General features: G+C 42.7%; 1 protein-coding gene across 2 annotated transcripts in view; it reads left to right on the top strand.

The window, feature by feature from the left end:
* The window catches only part of SLC6A1 (solute carrier family 6 member 1), a 71,533-nt gene that overhangs the window by 30,829 nt on the left and 18,713 nt on the right, over positions 1 to 21,991 (top strand). For both annotated transcript variants that reach the window (XM_058813135.1, XM_058813134.1), the window contains exon 2: positions 20,381 to 20,794. In XM_058813135.1, the coding sequence (XP_058669118.1) occupies positions 20,560 to 20,794 (235 nt within the window). In that variant the 5' untranslated portion in view covers positions 20,381 to 20,559. The remainder of the gene's footprint in view (positions 1 to 20,380; positions 20,795 to 21,991) is intronic.

Genomic DNA, 21,991 nt, shown 5'->3' with positions numbered 1-21,991 from the left:
GGAAACTGAATTTTTGCTGATTATCCACTAGAGATCTGGCCCAAAGCAATGTGAACAGAGAGAACTGAATGTTGCTGATGGCTCACACTGGGTTTTTTGTTTATTTTCATACATGTGTCCTTTATTGTGAGCTGGAATTTATAGAGCTTGAGGAATTTTAAAGAGAAGCACTGAGAAATGTCATTTCTTGGGTGAATCTGAAGCACTGATTGAGAAGTAGGGTGTTTATTACTGTTCCTGTTGTGCTGCCTTAACCCAAATATCAGTCCAGCTGGAGTTCTTGGAGAAGCCCAGCTGTGGAAGAAAGCTTGATTTCTGGTTTTATTACTGCTAATTTCATTAATAATGGAGCTGCTGTCCAGGAAGAGACTGAATTCCTGAAGCAGAAATGTGCTCAGGCTGTAAATGCTTCAGTTGCAAGGTGGTTTTGTTTACTCTGAGAATGTATTCCCCCACCATGGCTGCTCTTTCAGACATTTTAATGTTGGTTTTATCCATGCTCACAGTCATTAGTTTGCAAATGATGATTGAATTAGCAAATTAGATTATTAGATTCCTTCACCCTTGGCAAGTGCCACAAACCTTGCAATTGGAAGGCTGTGAAAGTCTGAGGGGGAGAAAAAATCAGTTACCAAAAAATGGGGGAGGGAAAAAAACACGAAACTGCAGCAAATAAGGTTTTGTCTGATGTAACTAAATGCATATATGAGTGGGCTTTTTTTTTTTTTTTTTTCCAAATGAGATTAAAGTGGTCTCAGTAGGAATGTTCAAATCCTCAAGTGTGGATCTGGAAAAATGTTTCCTGCTATGCTCTATCAGGGCAGGCAGATGAAAATAAAGCTGTCAGTCCTGCAGCTTGCTGCAGACTCATCCATTTTGAGAGCAAGGCAAGCACTGTGTGCACTCTTACCCAATATGAAAACACATTTTTCCTCCTTGAACTTCTTGCTGATGAACTGTGTACCTCTGGAAAAAAAGGCAAGTTTAACCTAATCTCCTCCAGGGGAAAAAATAAAATCATAACTCCCATGTGTCATATTTTTGCTCAAGTGGTTTATTATTCAAACAAATGGTGTGGGGGAAAATAACGCCCTCCTTGAGGAAGGTGTTTGCTTCCTAAGGCTTCATAGTGAAAAATATGCCCTAGAGATCAGGAAAATATGTTTGGTAGTGGCTGGGAGTAAATAATTCAATTTCTGCCTTAGAATGAGCAGCTGTCCCCTTAGAACAGAGATGATCAGTGGGTTAAAAAATGAGGATTTACCACTTTGGACAAGACCTGCCATGTCACCAGCAAGGCTCCCAGGAAGCTCTGCTCTGCTCAGGAGCTCCCCTGGCCCTGAACTCACCCAGGTGCCCTGTCCTGGCTGGGATCTGCTTCTCTCCTCATCCTGCTGCTGCTCTGGGCTCCTGAAATCCCAGGGAATTCATTCTGTTCCAGTGTGGCCTCAGCATCCAGAGGAGTTCCAGAGCTCCAAGCCCTTCCTCTGCAGCACAGACCAAGGGGGAAACTGTCCCAGATGCTGACAGTGGCTCTCAGGCTGCAGAATTAACCTTTGCTGCCTTGAGTCCTCCTGGAAGCCCTGCTGGTGCCTTATCTCTGTGTGAGTGATAAGAGCAGCAGGCTTTGAGCCATGGCAGGAGGCAGCACTTGGTGCTGTGGGGCTCCCTGACCCTTCAGATGGTTGGCGGCTCTGAGCAATGTCACTGCTGCTGCACGGATGGCTGCTGGTGAGCTTGCTGAAAATAAAATAAAATAAAATAAAATAAAATAAAATAAAATAAAATAAAATAAAATAAAATAAAATAAAATAAAATAAAATAAAATAAAACCTCAAAAAAACCCACAAAAAATAAAAAACAAAAAGAAACCCAAAACAAACAAAACAAAACAAAAAAAAAACCCCACAAGTCAATTCCTTCACAAGGCAGGAAAATGTAACTCTGTGTTTACACTGCAGCCAGCAAAGTGGATATTTTGTCTTATATTTGAAATTACTGACTTGCTGTGAGAAGCAGGTATTTGTAATATATATCTCCCAAGCAATGAGTTGTTAGTGGATACTCAAGGCATGCCTGAGGAGATTGTTCAATAGATTTATTTTGACCAAAGCAGCAAAGCTTCAAATCTTCTTTGCAGCTAGAAAGCTCCAGACAGGTGAAACCAAAATTCTGTTGATGGTCTTCAATGCATGTCCTTCACACTGAAAGTCTTAGTAGGATGCTTCAATATATTCAAAATAAACCTATTTAAACTATCAGTGCAGTCAGGTAAAAAACCAGCCAGGTGGACTTTTAACCTTATAAATAAAATATAAATAAATATAATAAATATATAAAATAAATAAAAATTATAAATATAATAAAATAAATAAAATCTATATGGAAATATAAATAAATAAATACATTTTTAGAAGAAATAAAATTTATATACAATATAAATAAATAAATAAATAAATAAATAAATATTATATGGAAAATAAATAAATAAATAAATAAATAAATAAATAAATAAAATATCTGAGTGCTCTGGAACAAGGACACCTCCAGGAAGGGATCCCAAGTCCCCTCACCCAGGGTTTGCCATTGCAGAGAGCTGCAGGGAAATGAGGGCAGGGGCTGCAGCCAGACCTCAGCGCCACCCGACCAAGCCAAAGTGGAGCCCCAAAGCCCAGCAGAGCCTTCCTGCCACTTGAGAATTCAGGTTTGCATCTCCCAAAGGCCAATTAGTTCCAGGAAGTTGATCTGAGGTGCTGCTGAGTTGCTGTTCCGGGAATTAGGGCCGGGATTCAGGGCTCCAAAATCCCCCCGAAGGCGTTTGTGCTCCCTTGAGAGCCATGCCAAGGGTTTGGAACAGACCCTGAGCCCCGTGCTTGTCTGGAGGGAGGCTGGAAATGCTCCTGGACAGGCGTGAAGCCTTGCCCTGCTGGCATTGTCATGCAATTGAGCCATCAGCCCACACCAGCAAGGGCTGCTTTATCCCCTGACCCCTTGCAAAATGCTCAAATTTCTATTCAGCCTTTTACTTTTATTGCTTTTACATTTCCTTTTTTTTTTTTTTCAACTGAAAAAAACCCAAATTATTCTATTTATTTCCTACCCTCGGAGTGAGCGCCCTGATTGTTTGTCCTTATCACTTCAAGGCAGAAAGTTTTATAGATTTGCAAAGCACCTCAATATTGCAGCTTCAAATTCCTGATTTGACAGGAGGGGTGAGGAGGGGGAAAAGAATTTCTTGTTTCCATTTAAACTGCTTTTAGTTCAGACTGAAATCCCATTTAAACCTGAAGGTTTGGATTGAGGTTTGAGGATCAAAGAAAACAGAACAGATAGAAAATGTGGCTTTAGCTTGGAGCTATATCTGAAAAGGGTAACCTCAGATTCAGGGCTTTTCTTCTCTCCACTGCACCCCCTCCAAAACGGTCTGATTTTTGCAATTTCTCCTGCCAAGAGTCCTAACTGCATTAACATGTGCATGTGCCTGCAGCCTTTTTTTGTTTGCTTTGCTCTGTATGATAACTGCATGTAAGAATCACAAATGTGAAGCCTTTTCTTATTCAGAAAACAGGGGCTGTTTCAAAGAAGCCACGAGCTAAAACATGTAGAGGAAGCCCCAGAATTAGAATCCTTTGGATGAGCAGTGCTGGCAGCTGCTGTTGCCAGTGAAGAGGCTTTGTGAACCAGGAAACAGCATCTGCCAGAGCTGCCTCTTTTCTTCCAGGCTTGGGGAAGTGCAGGCCTTGAGCTGGGCTAAAATTGGACAAGGAGTTTTGTGGGAGTTGGTGGGGGGAAATAAAATAAAAATAAATTCCAACAAAATGTAAAAAATTCCAACAAAATTCCAACAAAATGATAGAAAATGAAAGAAGCTCGACTTGCACGAAGGTGGCACAGCACAGCCTCTAAAAAAGGGGAATAATTTAGCTCTGTTTGTCAGAATGTATTCCCAGCCCTCACTGTGATGCTGGAGCTCTGTGGATCCTGCCTGGTGGGTGGCTCTGGGAGCTGCAGACAGCTTCCCCCTCTGGATGTCACCCAAAGTGACTTGCCCAGTCACACAGACAAAATCTGATCTCAGATGTGCCAAGATGTCATCCCCTGAACAATAACTCAGCCCTGGCACTTCCAGGCAGCGTTTTCAACTTTAAGAGAAACTCAAATATCCCCAAAATCTGAAGCACTCACTGGAGGTGGCAGGAGAATCACAAGGGAGAACATCCAGAACAAAAATGTTGTATTTTTGTGGCCCAAATTCTGTTGGTTTTATCAATGATTTTGAAGCTCTACTTGAGTTTGAAGTGATCTTCAAAGCTCTATTTTTTCTTCAGCATCGCTCTACAGAAATTATTTTTCTTCTCCTAGTGGCTTCATTCTTAGGCATTAAAGGGAAACTTGGGTAATATTTTTAAATCTAATGAGGAGAATTTTAAACATTGTTAAAACTTTGTTTCTCTCTCTCCACCTCACCCCCACAATGGTGAAGGTGCCCCTTTTCAAGCATCAAGAGCCTTTTCAGATTAGAGATCCATTTTAAGATAGTATCTGGTCTAAATTTGGCCTTGTTGGAAACTGGGAGCCATGTGGGAAATCAGAGGCTGAGGAACACCAAGCATTTGGTGAAAATCTGGGTCAGATTTGGGTCAGATTCTGTGGATTTTGGCCTTGGAATCTTGGTGAAACAATTCAGTGTTGCCTTGGCTGCTGCTCCCCATCAACATTGGGCTGTTGTGTGTGACGTGGGACTGACACAGAGCAGGAGCCATTCACAGGCTGCTGATCAATAGTCAGTGTTTCCTTTAAATATGAGAAATCCAGGCTGCAGTGATGTTCCTCCTGCTGCGTTCTGACATGTGGTTCCACCTACTCTCACCCAAAACAATAACACTAAAAAATGGCACAGGAACAGATGGGAGCTGCCTCCAGCCCCCAAACAAACCAAAACCCTGGGGGCCTGAGCAGCTCATACAGAAGGCAGGCAGAGTGTTGGATATCCTGTTTTCACATCGTGTTTTCACCAAAGGAAATGTTTTACTTCAGGGATGTGGCACCTCCAAATAATTTGGGCAGTGTGTTGGTTCTCACAGGGTTCCAAAGCCACTGCTGAGCCCTGGTGCTGTTGGGGTTCTGTGCCTGTGTGGACTCCTGAGGTGTTAGAAAATCTCTTTTTTCCCAGCCCCATGACTGAAGAAGAAGTCAAGATTCATTGGTTCTGCTTCTCAAGGTTTATTTTTCCTTTTCCATTCCTTTCTTCCTCTGACCTGCTGAGATCTGTCCAGCAGGTCAGTCTGTGGCACACTGACCACCCTTGGGATGGTGTTAACATTTAATGCTAAGAACTAATTGTACTTTATTTACAATAATTTTCCAATACCTACCACCTATGTTAGACAGTCTGTCTCTAATCTAAACCAATCCAGAAGTGTCACCATCACAGCAGAAGATGGAGGAAAAGGAGGAGAAGAAAAAAAAAAAGAAGAAGAAGAAGAAGAAGAAGAAGAAGAACAAGAACAAGAACAAGATCAAGAACAACAAGAACAACAAGAACAACAAGAACAACAAGAACAACAAGAAGAAGAATAAGAACAAGAAGAACAAGAAGAAGAAAAACAAGAAGAACAAGAACAAGAACAAGAACAAGAACAAGAACAAGAACAAGAACAAGAACAAGAAGGAGCACGGGACAAGCCCGGATTCCTCCATCTTGCCTCTTGAACCCCCATTCTAAATCGCCAAAATTCTACTTTTTCACCCTGTGACAAATTCACTATCATTCTACTCAAACTCTTTTGGCTTGTAAATCCTCACACAAAGTTGGTAATTGTTTCCATGGACTAAAATCAAAGGCACAGGTGATTTTAACTCCGTGCCAAGGTGTCTGAGCCCCCTGCCAGGGTCTGGAATCACCCAGCGCAGCCAGAGCAATGTCCTGGGTTCCAACATCACTGCAGAGTGCCCAGGGCTGGCTCTGGCAGGTTTAGGCACTGGCAGAGCAGATGCAGGGCAGCAGCACCACATTCTCCATCTCCTTTCCCTCATGGAACACTGCCTGCCAGCAAATTTGGCTCTGGCATGCCAGGGCATTCTCTTCTTTGGGAGGAGAAATGGCACAGAGCTTAGAGATTGGTAAAAATTAAATAACAAACACCTGTCACTGTCACGTTTTCTGAAAAATCCCTCGGCCAAGATTTCTTCTTCTGGGAGGGTGAGAAGCCTCAGCTTCTCCATATTTTGCTGCTCTGGAATGTGGTCTGGAGATTGTTTATCCAAACATGTGAATTTTTTGTAATTAATGGCCAATCAGCATCAGCTGTGTCATACTCTGAGGAGTCAGTCAGGAGCTTTCATTATCATTCTTGTTAAGCCTTCTGTCTGTATCTTTCTTTTTCTTTAGTATAGTTTTAGTAAATTATACTATAATATGATAATAATATAATATAATATAATATAATATAATATAATATAATATAATATAATATAATATAATATAATATAATATAATATAATATAATATAATATAATATAATATAATATAATATATAATGTAATAATAAATCAGCCTTCTGAGGACATGAAGTTAGAGTCTCATCTCTCACCTCATCCTGGGGACCTCACAAACACCACAACCCCCAATTACTTACACTGAGTTTTTTTTTTTTCCCAAAGACTGTGATCCTTGCTGGAGCTTTTATGTGCTTTTATTTGCCTTTATTTGCTTCCAGGAGGCAAAAAGTCTTTCATATTTAGCCATTTGTACATGCTGGAGATGAAAAGAGGCCGTGAGGAGAGCGTAGCTGCGTTATTATTGAAGGTTAAGGGATTGCACTGGCACGCAAAGAAACTCTGCTCTAAATTCTGCTCCAGCCTCCTGCTTGGGCAAATTGCTTTGCCTTCCTGAGCACTTTCTGCTCCCTTTTTCTGGGCTGGCTTCCTGCACTGGTGTGTCTCCAAGGACGGGCTTTGTGCAGCTCCCTGGGCCCAGGAGCTCAATGCCCCCAAGGCAGGAAGTCAGCACTGCCCAACTCCTGCCCACTGCAGCTCCCCCCGGCACAAACTCCAAAAAGGACAAAAAAAGAGGGGCAGAAAACAGCGGGAGAAAGGGCTGGGTGGGCTCCTCAGCACCCTCATCTCCTCCCAGGCAAGGGGATGGGAGGAGGGGAGCAAATCTTGTGGTTAGTGATACCTGTGGGTGAGAATCTTTAAAGGGTGGGAATCTTTAATTTCTGCAGTTCAGCGCAGGGCAGTAAATCTATTTTCCCACTAAATTTGGCTTTGCTTCTGTGGCCAGCATGGACCAGCAATGTTGGGTGATTTCCTGGGTGTCAGAAAAGGGATAATGGAACTTGTTGGAGCATCAACCCCAATGCTGACTGGCGCCACTTGTGTCCTTTTTTTGAGCCTCTCCATCCCCAGATGTTGCATTTTCTAGGCACCAATTTTGTCCTTTCTTGAGCCTCTCTGTGTTCCATTTTCTACCTGCAAACCAGTGTGGCCTCTCAGGTAAGGCCTTGAGGTCTGCACAACAGCAATTAACACCAACTAGGGCTAAAGAACAACACCCAATATACATAAAGAACAATGAGCAATTTTATGCAGCAATAACTTGTATTATCACCCTGCTCCATTAAACTTCAGAAGGATGGGAGTACAACCAGGAGTCCAGATAAATATGGGAATGTTGTGCCTGCTTTCATAAAGCATATCCTATTTACTGTGTGGGAGCTAGAAGTGAATCTGTGGTTGCAGTAGATGGTGATTATTCTATTTCATTATACTTACTAACTTTCATTACTATTAGAAAATTTATTACTATAGAAAATTTATTTCTATTTATTATTTATTGTATTTAATCAGTCTAGAAGCTAAAAATAGAAATTGTGACAAAGACAACAGTGCAAATAGCAAAGGAAACACCATTCCAGAAGGTGGGAATCACCAAAGCAGGCAGGTACTCCAGAGCCATTTGGTTCTGTTGTAAATTGCTAGAAATCTCTCTGAAGTTGGGCCCAAAATGTTGTGGTGTGTAAATATGAAGTAGTAGGAGCAGATGGTGCTAATGTGGGCTGAGGAGAAATACTCTCAAAATAGTTTGTGACCACCCCCAGCCTTGTTAGAACTTCTGGCATGGATTAGGAATTGGTGTTGATCACTGTAAAATCTTTGTGAGGGACTGGTTATCAGTTAGTATTCCATGATGAGTGGAAAAAGCTTCTCCTTCCAGCATCTATCATCTATTTTAAACAAAAATCTTACAACAAATTTTACATATCACTCCACGCTTGCAGGAAAATATTGTAGATTTTGCAATGGGCCTCATGCAGACTCCCAGGATTGTCAGGAAAATTTTGCACTTGTGCTTTAAGTGTGTTTTGCTGCATCCTGACCCTGATGTTAACCAAAAGAAAAAAATCCATTGTCTTTCAGAAATAACCTTGCTATGGGCTATGTGGCCAGCACTTCCCAGGATTTTGCATCTTGCATTTCTCCTTTGTTTCTCTTTTCTTTAATTTTAGTGTGGTATTTTTTCTTTAATTTTACAGTGGGTTTTTTTCCCCAGACTGATTACAGAATCGTTTATAATTGCACAACTACACATTTGCTAGTAAATTCTTTAGAAATATGAAACTTTGGGTTTTTTTGAGGATTAAGTGATTAATATTTATTTAAGGATGTAACCAGGATATGTCCTTGCTAGCAGCACTGTGTAAGAGACAAGCTCTCTCTGCAGGTTAGACCTTTGTATCTTTACATTAAGAGGGAATTTTGTACCAGGAGAGCTACAGAAAATGATAAATCTCATCACTGAACTGGACTTGGGCAGTAAATACCTGTTCTTTGGGCTCTCAGTTCCACAGATGCCTCCTCAGGAATCTCTGCATGCCACAGAAATTTGGACAGTTCTGGTGATGTTTTGTGGCTTTTGGGTTTCATCTTTATTTTCTCCTTGCATGTGAAGATTGGAAGACAAAGCTTTTCCTTCCTGGGGGTGGTGGGCCTGTTTCCAAGGCACAGTTAAATATAATATCCTTGTGATTTCTTTGGATTCCTGTGGCAATTTGTGCATCCCATGAGAGCCAGACAAGTGCTATAGGAAGGCTGCTACCCTAAATTTAAGGAGAGTCAAAGAGGGGCTATTTTTAGGAAACTATTTTCTTTCTTTGCCTCACATGCAGGCTCTGCTGTGTGGCTAGAGAGGAAATTTGTTTCCTTAGGGGTGAAAGCAGAGGAGCTTTCATGGGCTGTCTTAGAGCCTGAGGGGGAATTGTCTGGCAGGGAGGGACCTGGGGGTGCTGGGGACAGTGGCTGGACATGAACCCAGCTGTGCCCAGATGTGCAGGAGGCCCAGGGCTGGGTCAGGCATGGAGAGGCCACAGGAGCAGGGCAGGGATTGTCCCTGGAGCTGGCCCTGCTGAGGCACCACCCCAAACCCTGGGGTCACTTTGGGGCCCCTCACAAGAGGGACCCGGAGGGGCTGGAGGGGTCCAGGGCGGGGAATGGAGCTGGGAAGGGGCTGAGGGAGCTGGGAAGGGGCTGAGCCTGGAGAAAAGGAGGCTCAGGGGGGACCCTGTGGCTCTGCACAGCTCCTGACAGGAGGGGACAGCCAGGGTCGGGCTGTGCATACCCAGGAACAGGGACAGGAGAAGGAAAAATGGCCTCAAGTTGCCCCAGGGCAGATTCAGATTGGAGATTTGGGAAAATTTCATAACTAAAACGTTGTCCTGCACCGGCAGAGGCTGCCCAGGAAAGAGTCTGAGCCACATCCCTGAAGGGATTTAAGGGATGTGCAGATGTGGGGACAGAGGTGCATGGTGGGCTTGGCAGGGCTGGGTTGGTCAGGGGTGGGTGTGAGGATCTCACAGGGCTTTTCCAGCCTCACTGATTCCATGACAGTTCTGTCAACTCCCAACACCTTCCTGTCTTTTCTCCACATTGTGGGGAAAGGAGGGACAGAGGGAAATCCATTGGCCTCTTCTGCTGCTCCTTCCCAGCTTTGTCTCACCCTTGTTTGACTCAGCTCTGTCTCCCCACTCCAGTGGCTCCTTCCTTGGAAAACTTGGTGCTCAAAGTCTCAACTTCCCTCCTGCCTGGCTCCTTGGGCCTGAGGCTGCCCACAGCAGGAATTGCCTCAGGAATTGACCCTCAGAGCTGGCTCTGGCAGCCCACAGCTGGATGTGCCCCACAGCTGGATCTGCCTTCCACCCTGACCCCCAAAGTGGCCCCTTCCTCCCATCTGGGGCCCCCTTTGGCTCCTCTGGCTGCTGCTGGAGATGCTCTTTGGAGGATTTAGGACCAGGTGAAGGTGCTCTATGGGGGATTTAGGACCAGGTGAAGATGCTCTTTGGGGCATTTAGGGACCAGGTGAAGATGCTCTTTGGAGGGTTTAGGACCAGGTGAAGATGCTCTTTGGGGGATTTAGGACCAGGCTGGGCAGGGAGCACAGCCCATCAGCCTGGGGAGATGGGATCTCATTGAGCTCCTCCTCAGCTGCAAAGATCAGAGGAGGTGGCGATGTCTGAAACCTGAACACGGGCTCCCCTCTGCCAGGCTTTAACTGAGCCACATCCTCCCCTTTTTCCTTCTTGTGCTGCTCTTTGGAGATCAGATTGCACCAAGGAACTGGACTCAGATGGGACTGGATTCTCCACATCCATGCAAAATTTGTTTTAAATAAAAATAGTTGCTGGATTTAGCTTGGCTCTGCCATCCTGCTTGGACTTGGTGTAGACTTGCATGATCACATGAAATAACTGAAACAGTAAATTAACCTGGAACCTCAGCTTGCAGGAGCAGCAGGCAGTAGAACAGGTTAGAATTGATTTTGGAATAGCAGAACTTGTCCAAGTTGTTCCAATACCTCCTTTCTGGGCTGTGACATCTGCCTCAGATTGGAGCCTTCCCTGCTTTTAGTGTGTCCTGGGTGGAGAAGGGCAAAGCTGCCTTGGAACTGTTGGGGTTTGGATCAGTAGAGAATTAATTGAGAAGAGCTTTCTCTGCTGTTTAACCATGGTGGTGCCTTCTCCTGATGAATATTTGGCCACCAGTCTGCAGCATTTTTGCCTGTGCACTGAGCCCTCCCTCGAGCCCAGCCCTGCCCTGTTGGGCTCCTTTCTGCAGGGCTTGGGGCCCAGATGTGCACAGGGATCTGACTTTGAGTTCTGGTGCCTTTCCTGTCAGCACGGATTGGATTAAAAAGCTGTTTCAGAAGAGAGGTTTTCCCAGGTTTAACTCTGCAGTTCTGGTTATTTCACAAATTTGTGCTCTTTGGGGTTTGATGAGGGGATGTTTTACAGGTGACTTTGGAACCAGCGAGCTGGGATTTCCACAAGTGAGCACTGGATCCCTGCTCTTGAGAAGTTTCAGGCACCCAAAATGGACAATTCTGCTTTTCTGTACACTAACATTCATACAGACATGTCAAAAATCAGTTTTCACATCCTACTTTAGGCACCACAGTCTGCAGAGTGCATCTGATGCATTTCCTTCCACTGCCCACCTTCCTGGCCCCATCCTGAGCAGAAATGTTTGCACAGCTGGTCATGCACAAATAGATATTTTGTTTGTTTTGGTCATGCACAAATAGAGATTTTGTTGGTTTTGGTCATGCAAAAATAGATAGAGATTTTGTTGGTTTTGGCCATGCACAAATAGACAGAGATTTTGGTAGTTTGGGGCATGCACAAATAGAGATTTTGTTGGTTTTGGTCATGCACAAACTGAGATTTCCCTGCCTTTTGCTGCCACAAGCAAGAGAACCTGTGAGAGATGACAGCAATATTGCTGTTCACTTCCATGAGCTCAGCTCCTCCAATCCACTTCTGTGCAGCCCAGGAGAGAGAAAACTGTCTTTGTGCGGTGGCCCTGCCTTTGTGGCAGTTTCCCCGGCAGTGGCCATGCCCTGGGCTGCTATGTGAGCTTGGCTCTGCCCCAGGCCATTCCTTCCCAGCTGGGATCCTGCTGCAGATCCTTGCAGCCCTTGGCTCAGGAGCCCTAGTAACTGAAGTCAAGGAGGCTCCTTTGTGCCCTGAGGAATGTGGTGGGAAGCTGCTGTGCCCTTCCTGGATGTCTTGGTTTGGAAAGACAGGAGTCTGCTAAGGAAGGCAGGAGCCTCTCCTGAAATGGAGAATGTAAACCCTCCCCATCTCCCCGAATTGCTATAAATTTTAAATTAAGGGGCTCTCAGGCAAAAAATATGGGAGCAGGAAATAACAGTTTAACAGGGAAAATAAAAAAAAATAAAAGGATAAAATGAACAATGCAGTACACTCGAACAGCACTGACAGAGTCAGAACCCAACCTGACACCCTGTGGGTCAGGCTGTTGGTGGCAGTGCCATTGGAAATGTGGCTCAGCCCTCCTGCAGTGTCAGGGGTGGTTCTGCTGGAGCAAGGGGGTTCCTGTAGAGAAGGATGCATTCTTCCTCTGAAGATCCAGTGGGAGGAGAGGCAGCTGCTGTTCCTCTGTGGAATCCCATGGAGAAGCCGTGCTGGTGTCTCAAACCTCTGGATTATATCTGGGTAGCAATGCTTGGCTCCTCCCTCTGGATTATATCTGGGCAGCAATGCTTGGCTCCTCCCTCTGGATTATATCTGGGTAGCAATGCTTGGCTCCTCCCTCTGGATTATATCTGGGTAGCAATGCTTGGCTCCTCCCTCTGGGCTCACATCTCCCAATGGGATGCTGTAGTTCTTATCAGCCATGCAGTGACATTCAGTAGCTGTTATCAGCAATGTCCCCTCCTGAGGGAGGAGTGAATGTGGTCACTCAGAGAGAGAGATAAGGCAAACTGCCCACTTGACAAAGGGAATCTGCCATACAGATGGGAATGGAAAATGTCTTGCATTGAATCTTCAACACTCAGGGCTGGCCTGAAGGGATGGGGCAGCAAAGGCAGAGTTGTTTAAGGGATTTCTCCATCCTCTCCCCACAAAGGCAGCGGGTGCTGTACCTGCTCTGCTGCCTGACAGCTGCAGTTTGTATTTCCTCCTGCCCAGGCCAGCCCATGGAGCTTACATAAGTGTCTTTCTGTCCCATTCCATGTCAGAGCAATTTGAAATTTAAATCCCAGTGCTGTGGGATAGTGCCTAATGTGATTAGAGAGCGTGTACCCAGGGTCTTTGTGCTGCACTGCCCGTTCTTCCAGGTTTCTGTAAGTCATAAAGCACTGCAGTGTATGGAGAGCGTGGATTGCAGGTTAGACTCCCCTTCTGCTGTTGTAATTTATTACCATTATTTCTTAGGCTTGGGAAAAGTTACTTTTCATAGTTTGGAAAAACCCCTAATTTCCAAACTGGAACTGAAGTATTTGTTCATTGTCTGAAGCTGATGTGCTGTGTGCCCATAAATGCACAAATGTCCATGTATGAGCCAGTGCCAGTAACAGCTGGAAGGATGGCACCAGCAGTGGTGGGGCAGCAAACTGCTCAATCCCCACCTGCATCCTCTAAAAGCAGCCTCTGCTGAGGCTCTGGGTTTGCTGCTGCCAAGGTTTGGGATACCTGTGCTATGTGCAGTGGTTGTGTTGTGGCATAAAGTGCAGCACATCCCCAGGTGATTGTTTGAAGCACTGTTTTCAATGCATTTTAACATAAAAAGCCCCAGGCTGCCTGCCAGGCATACATCACCCTTGACACAAATGTGCTGGGCTGCCTTAGGAAGTGCTGAAACAGATCTGGGCTCCTTCTTCCAGGAGGTTCCTGCTTTATTCATGAAGATTTCCTAACTAACCCTCTGGTTTGTCTTTGTCACAAAGTCCTGCACTGGGCTGTTTCTCTGTGCACTCAGCAGAGGATGTAAAGCCCTGCAGAGCCTGGGAGGGCTTGGGCAGCAGGACAGGCTCCATGCCCAGCACTCACCTGTGGGACCTTCTTTGGAGATCTCAGGGGCTCAATCCCTGCTCCTCTCACCCTGTCCCTCTCAATCCCTATTCTTTTCAATCCCTGCTCATGCAATCCCTGTCCCTCTCAATCCTTGTTCCTGCAATCCCTGTTCTTCTCAATGCCTGTCCTTCTCAATCCCTGTCCCCACAATCCCTGTTTCTCCAATCCCTGTCCCCTCAATCCCTGTTCCTGCAATCCCTGCTCCTCTCAATCCCTGCCCCCTCAATCCCTGTCCTCTCAATCCCTGCCCTCTCACCCTGTCCCTCTCAATCCCTGTTCCTGCAATTCCTGTTCCTCCAACCCCTGTTTTCTCAATCCCTGTTCCTGCAATCCCTTTCCCTCTCAATCCCTGTCCCCTCAATCCCTGTCCCCTCAATCCCTGTTCCCTCAATCCCTGTCCTCTCAATCCCTGTCCCCTCAATCCCTGTTCCTGCAATCCCTGTCCCTCCTGTCTTTGTTGCTCCATTCTAACTCAGGCCAGATTCCTGGGAGCAGGAATTTCTTCCTCATGATGAACCAAACCAGAGATGTGCTGTAGATCTCTTCAAGCAGCGTTGAGTTATTGGAGGGAGATTTTATGTTGGTTTGGGTTTTTCCCACTCATCCTCAACACATTCAGCCTCTCCCAATACTTGGAAAGTCTGCTCATGGCAAAGCCCAACCCAAACACAAACTGCAGCAACAAGAACAAATCTAATCTAGTGCAGGGCTGTTTGTAAAGTCCCAGGACACCCTGGTGGGCTTTTTTTCCATCCAGGCTGTGTTGGTTGAAAGGATCCACGATCAGTTCTGGCTGTTGAGCAGCAGATGGAGCTGCCAAACTGCACATCTGGGGCTGCACCTGCAGCTGGCTGCAGCCACCCACGCATGGCCCTGCAGAAGGAGCGCAGCTCCCAGTTTCAGGGTGCTCTCCCTGGAGGAGCCCCCTTTTGCCACCACCATTATCCCAATTTCCTCCTGCATCAGCAAATGCCTTTTCTGGAATGCTGAGTACAGCTGGGAGTGCTGGGGTTGGGTCCACGACACTGGACAGGAGTGGGATGTGGAAAAATGGGAGATATCTGCACACAGAGGATGCAGGCAGAGATGGATTTTCCCTCTCTGAGTCCCACCATGACCCCAATTTCCTCCTGCATCGTGAAATGCCTTTCCTGGAATGCTGACCACAGCTGGGAGTGGTAGGGTTGGGTCCAGGACACTGGACAGGCATGGGATGTAGAAAACTGGGTTTAAAAAGGAGATATCTGCACACAGGGCTTGTGAGGACACAGGCAGAGATGGATTTTCCCTCTTTGAGTCCCACCCTTATCCCAATTTCCTCCTGCATTGGGAAATGCCTTTCCTGGAATGCTGAGAGTGGTGGGGTTGGGTCCAGAACACTGGACAGGCATGGGATGTGGAAAACTGGGTTTAAAAAGGAGATATCTGCACGCAGGGCTTGTGAGGACACAGGCAGAGATGGATTTTCCCCTCTGAGGCCCACCCTGAAGTGGAACAGACAGGAAGGAAGGTCACAAGCACCATCCTTTTTCTCTCCTCACCCCAACCACACCTACAGCTGATTTTCTACAGCTTCCAGCCAAAAACTTCTTTTAATAGTTGCACATGGCTTTATAATCATGTAATGATCAAAAATGACAATTCAAAGAAAAACACAGCCTTTACATTTTATTTTATATTTTTTTTACCTTAACTTTCAGTTGGAACCTCAATTCCCCCTTCAAAAAATGTGTAAATAAAATTGTTGTTGATCTCTGCCTGAGCTTGTGCCCAGTGTTGCCAACACAAAGTGCAACTTCTTCACCCTGGCCAGTGTTTCATGTGCTGCACCTCTGGTTTGAGCACTGGGTGACAAAAAGGAGTTATCAAGAGAAAACAGACAATAAATTGGTTGTGGATGGGTCACAGAAGACATGAAAAGCTTTATTTCAGTAGGTTTTTTCCAGCTGTGTAAGCGTGCAGGAGCCACAAGCACTTCAAAAATGATTAAAATACCCCTGGTATTTTTATAATCCATATTTTTCATAATCCATCTTTGCTTCCTTGATTATTGTTTTATTTAGCTTTTGGAAGTGTACCTAGCAACAGCAATGGTGTTTTAAAAGTTTAAAATGGTTGGGAACAGAAATGAGGAGTGGCCATTGCAGGCTGCCATCTCACTGTGCTGACAATTTCAGCTTTGTCAAACATTTGTCTTACATTAACAGCTAATTATAACCACATGTAAAACTTGACATCATTACCCAGGATTAAGTGCCATTGCTTGATCTGATTTATTGTTTAATTCCTTTGGGAGCATTTCAGGGAAAGGTGTTTCAGATAAGAGAACTTTCTAATTTCACTACAAATCCACTGTTAATGGTGGCAACTGCTGTTTCTTGATTTACCTTTTTATAATTTCTTTCTGCAGATTCTTAAGAGATCTCTAGGGACAAAATATACTCAGAGAGATTATTTTGGTTAATGGCCAACAGTCTAAATTTATCATTTATTCACTATTAAACATGGCAACTTCTATCACTTGGTTGGTATTTCTTGAATTCTTTTTAGTGTAGACTTATAAGAGATCTATAGGGAAAAAGGATTATAAGTGGTCTTGGAGATTGTTTTGGATTAATACTGAACTTTCTAAATTCACTAGTAGCCCATTATTAAAGATGGCAACTGCTATTAGTTGAAATTGTTTTTAAATTAATTTTGCAGACTTGTAAGAGATCTATAGGAAAAATTATAATAAGTGGGTCTTACTTGCTATTGCTTTGGTTAATAGTGAACATTCTAAATTCAGTTTTAATCCACTATTAAAGATGGCAACTGCTATTAGTTGAAATTATTACATTCTTTCTGTAGACCTGTAAGGGATCTATAGGGACAAAATGTAATCAGTGCACACTGGAGGTTGTTTTGGATTAACAGTGAACTTTTAAAATTGACTGTTTAATTTACCATTAAAGGTGGCAAGTGATACTTCTTAATTTTTTTTTAATTCTTTCTGTAGACACAAAATAAATTAATAGGGACAAATATAAGGAATGGGTCTTGGAGATTGTTTTGGTTTAATAGTAAATGTTCTAATGTTTTGGATTAATAGGAAATGTTCTAAATTTATTATTAATCCATTATAAAAGATGGCAGCTGCTATTTATTTTTTTTTAAATTCTTTTGTCTGTAGACTCATAGAAAATCTAGAAAAAATATAATAAATGGGTCTTGGAGATTGTTTTCGTTACTAGTGAACACTCTAAATCCACTATTAATGGTGGCAACTGCTATTCCTTGATTATTTTTTTAATTCTTTCTGTAGATTCCTAGGAGATCTATAGGAAAAATTATAATCAGTGGGTCTTGGAGATTGTTTTGGATTAATATTGAATGTTCTAAACACACTATTAATCCACTGTAAAGGGTGGCAACTGCTGTTTCTTGATTTATTTTTTTTAATTCTTTCTGTAAACTCATAAGAGATTTATAGGTACAAAGTATAATAAGTGGATCTTGGAGATTGTTTTGTATTAATAGTGAACTCTCTAAATCTACTATTAATGGGGGCAACAGCTATGCTTGATCTGTTTTTTTCTTTTTTTTAATTATTTCTGTAGACTTGTAAGAGATATATAGGGATGAAATATAATCAGTGGGTGTCAGTGATTGTTTTGGATTAATTGTGGATGTTCTAAATTCACTATTAATCCAGTATTAAAATGGCAACTGCTATTCCTTGTTTTGTATTTTTTTTTTATTCTTTTTTCTATAGACTTGTAAGTGATCTACAGGGATAAAATATAATAAATGGGTCTCAGAGATCACTTTGGATTAATTGTGAGCGTTCTAAATTCACTATTGATCCACTATTAAAGGTGGCAACTGTTATTCCTTGGGGTTTGGGTTTTTTAAATTCTTTTTTCTGTAGACTCACAGAAGATCTATAGGGACAAAATACAATCTGTGGGTCTTGGAGATTGTTTTGGATTAACAGTGAACTTTTAAAATTTACTCTTTGCTATTTCTTGATTTTTTTTTTTAATTCTTTTCTCTGTAGACTCATAGGCAATCCATAGGAAAGAATATAATAAATGTGTCTTGGAGATGGTGTTGGATTAGTCGTGGACATTCTAAATTCAGTATTAACCCACTATTAAAGATGGCAACTGCTATTCCTTGGTTGGTTCTTTTTTTTTAATTCTTTTCTTTGTAGATTCATAGGCAAACCATAGGAAAAAAGATAATAAATGGGTCTTGGAGATTGTTTTGGATAACCTCTGAATGTTCTAAGTTCAGTATTCCCATTATTAAAGGTGGCAACTGCTATTCCTTGGTTTAGTTTTCTTTTAAATTCTTTCCTCTGTAGACTCATAGGTGATCCATAGAAAAAAAATACAATAAATGGGTCTTGGAGATTGTTTTGGTAACATCACAGTGAACGTTCTAAATTCAGTATTAACCCACTATTAAAGGTAGCAACTGCTATTCCTTGGTTTGGTTTTTTAAATTCTTTTTTCTGTAGACTCATAGAAGATCTATAGGGACAAAATACAATCCGTGGGTCTTGGAGATTGTTTTGGATTAACAGTGAACTTTTAAAATTTATTGTTAACCTACTATTAAAGGTGCCAACTGCTATTTCTTGATTATCTTTAAATTCTTTTTTCTATAGACTCATAAGAGATCTATAGGAAAGAATAAAATAAATGGGTCTTGGAGATTGTTTTGGATTAGTCCTGAACATTCCAAATTCAGCATTAACCCACTATTAAAGGTGGCAACTGCTGTTCCCTGGGGTTTGTTTTTCTGTAGACTCATGAGCAATCTATAGGAAACAATATAATAAATGGCTCTTGGAGATTGTTTTGGTTTAGCCATGAATGTTCTAAGTTCAGCATTCCCACTATTAAAGGTGGCAACTGCTATTCCTTGGTTGGTTCTTTTTTTTAATTCTTTTCTTTGTAGACTCATAGGCGATCCATAGGAAAAAATATAATAAATGTGTCTTGGAGATTGTTTTGGATTAGGTGTGAACATTCCAAATTCAGTATTAACCCACTATTAAAGGTGACAACTGCTATTTCATGTTTGTTTTTTTTTTTTTTAATTCTATTTTCTGTAAACTCATAGGAATTCTACAGGGGGAAAATACAATCCATGGGTCTTAGAGATTTGGGGTTAACAGTGAACTTTAAAATTTACTGTTAACCCACTATTAATAGTGGCAACTGCTATTCCTGGGTTTAGTTTTCTTTTAAATTCTTTCCTCTGTAGACTCATAGGTAATCCATAGAAAAAAATACAATAAATGGGTCTTGGAGATTGTTTTGTTAACATCACAGTGAACGTTCTAAATTCAGTACTAACCCACTATTAAAGGTAGCAACTGCTATTCCTTGGTTTGGTTTTTTTAAATTCTTTTTTCTGTAGACTCATAGAAGATCTATAGGGACAAAATACAATCTGTGGGTCTTGGAGATTGTTTTGGATTAGTCACGAACATTCCAAATTCAGAATTAACCCACTATTTTAAGGGTGGCAACTGCTATTCTGTGGGTTTGGTTTCTTTTTTTTAATTCTTTTTTCTGTAAACTCATAAGCAATCCATAGGAAAGAATATGTAAATGGGTCTTGGAGATTATTTTGGATTAGTTATGATCATTCCAAATTCAGCATTAACCCACTATCAAAGGTGGCAACTGCTATTCCTTGGGGTTTTTGAATTCTTTCTTCTGTATACTCATAGGGGATACATAGAAAAAAATACAATAAATGAGTCTTGGAGATTGTTTTGGTAACATCACAGTGAAAGTTCTAAATTCGGTATTAAGCCACTATTAAAGGTGGCAACTGCTACTCCTTGGTTTGTGGTTTTGTTAAATCCTTTTCTCTGTAGACTCATAGGTGACCCATAGGAAAAAATATAATAAATGTGTCGTGGAGATTGTTTTGGTAACATGGCAGTGGACATTCTAAATTCAGTATTCCCTCTATTAAAGGTGGCAGCCGCTATTCCTTGGTTTGTTTGTTTTTAAATTCTTTTCTCTGTAGTCTTATAGGAGATCCATAGGAAAGAATATAATAAATGGGTCTTGGAGATTGTTTTGGATTAGCCGTGAACATTCCAAATTCAGTATTCCCTCTATTAAAGGTGGCAGCCGCTATTCCTTGGTTTGTTTGTTTTTAAATTCTTTTTTCTGTAGACTCACAGAAGATCTATCATAAAATAGATCTATCAAAAAATATCATAAATGGGTTTTGGAGATTGTTTTGGATTAGTTGTGGACATTCCAAATTCAGTATTCCCATTACTAAAGGTGGCAACTGCTATTACTTGGTTTAGTTTTCTTTTAAATTCTTTCTTCTGTAAACTCATGGGCGATCCATGGGGAAAAGTTCCAACCCGTGGATTTTAGGGCTTGTTTTGTAGGGATTGGTGGGTGCAGCCCCATCCCCTAGAGCAGGGCCCGTTCCTCCCACGATCCCGTGTCCATGTGTCTGAGTGTGTCCCTGGTGTCGCGCAGGTGGCTCCGGGGAGCGCTGAGGCTCCGCACGGCGGCTCCGCGGGCCGGCCCTGCGCTCGCCGTCGCTCCCTGGTGCATCGGGTGGATCGCCACGAGCCGCAAAGCTGCTGTCCACGTGGACTGGTGCTGACATCTCCCGCCCCGCCGCCGCCAGAGCCTCGCCTGCCAAGCCCAGAGACATGGCCACCAACGGCACCAAAGTGGCGGACGGACAGATCTCCACCGAGGTCGACGCCTCCATCACCAACGACAAGCCCAAAACCTTGGTAGTAAAAGTGCAGAAGAAGAAGACGGACCTTCCAGACCGAGACACTTGGAAAGGGAAATTTGACTTTCTTATGTCCTGTGTAGGTTATGCCATTGGCTTAGGGAATGTGTGGAGATTTCCCTACCTGTGCGGCAAGAATGGCGGAGGTACGTTGGGCGGGTTTGTGGGGTAGGAGTCACCAGCAAAACACCAGCAAATCAAAACCTGGTTTGGAGAGATTTTTCATACATGTGGTTGGGGACTTTTCGTTGTTTTTTTGTGGGGTTGCAGGATTTTTTTGAGAAGTTTTTGGGTTGGTTTTTTTTTTGGTTAATTAGTTGGTTTGGTTTATTGGGTGAGGTTGAGGTTGGTTTTATTGGCTTTTTTTTGTTCGTTAGCTATGTTGTTTTTAATAGTTTTTTTGAGTTTACTGTTTTGTTTGGTCTTTCAGTTTTTGTTGTTTTGGTTTGGGGTTTTGGTTTTTTTGTTTGATTGTTTGCTGTGGAGTCTTTTTTGGTTTTACTTTGTTTTGCATTTTTGGGTTTTGTTGTTGTTTTGGTTTGGTTTTTTTATTTTTTGTTTGTTTCTTTGCTGTGAGGGGTTTGGGGGGTTTTTGGGGGATTTTCGTTTTTTGGTGCTTTGGAGTTTTGTTGTTGCTTTGTTTTAGTTTTTGGGTTTTTTGTTTTGTTTTGGGGGATTTTTTTGTTGTTTTGGTTTGGTTTTTGATTTTTTGGTTGTTTGCTGTAGTGTTTTGGAGCTAGGGTTTTTTGTTGCTTTGTTTTTGTGTTTGTTTTTTGCTTTTTGTTTTGTTTTGGGAATTTTATTGTTTTTGTTTTGACTTGGGGTTTTTTTGTTTTGTTTTTTTGGTTTTAGTGCTTTCCACTTTTCCAGGAGGTTCAGAGCCATTTTGGATTGTGGAGCTCTGCTTTGAGCTCTGCCCTGAAGTTTATCCTAACTCCGAGCTGTCAGTGGCACTTAAAAGACCATAAAGTATCAGAGCAGAACTAAAGCACGCTGCCCTCCATCCCACCCTGCAGATCCCTCTCTTTTGGGCTGAGTTTTGAGAGGATTTCATGGGGTTTGTAGCTGACTCTGAGCTCTCCATAAAAGGCTGGAAAGCAGCCAGGGCTGGTTAAAGCCTTTGTGCTCTCCGTGAGAGGTGAAGGCAGCAAAGCCCACAGGCTTCTGGATTTCAGCTTTTTACTTCAACAGAAAATATTTGAACTATAGGGAGTTCTGGTTTTCCCTTTATTTTCACCTCTGGAGGTGCTGGTTCAGAAGTACACGTGTGATTTCCACTAAAAGTTACATTTGAGAGGAAAAAATCCCTGTGGGTTTCTTTTCATACGTAACAGGGATGGAAA

Source organism: Ammospiza caudacuta, chromosome 12 (genome assembly GCF_027887145.1).
Source record: "Ammospiza caudacuta isolate bAmmCau1 chromosome 12, bAmmCau1.pri, whole genome shotgun sequence".
Classification (NCBI taxonomy): domain Eukaryota; kingdom Metazoa; phylum Chordata; class Aves; order Passeriformes; family Passerellidae; genus Ammospiza; species Ammospiza caudacuta.
This window is presented reverse-complemented; position numbering and strand designations above follow the sequence as displayed.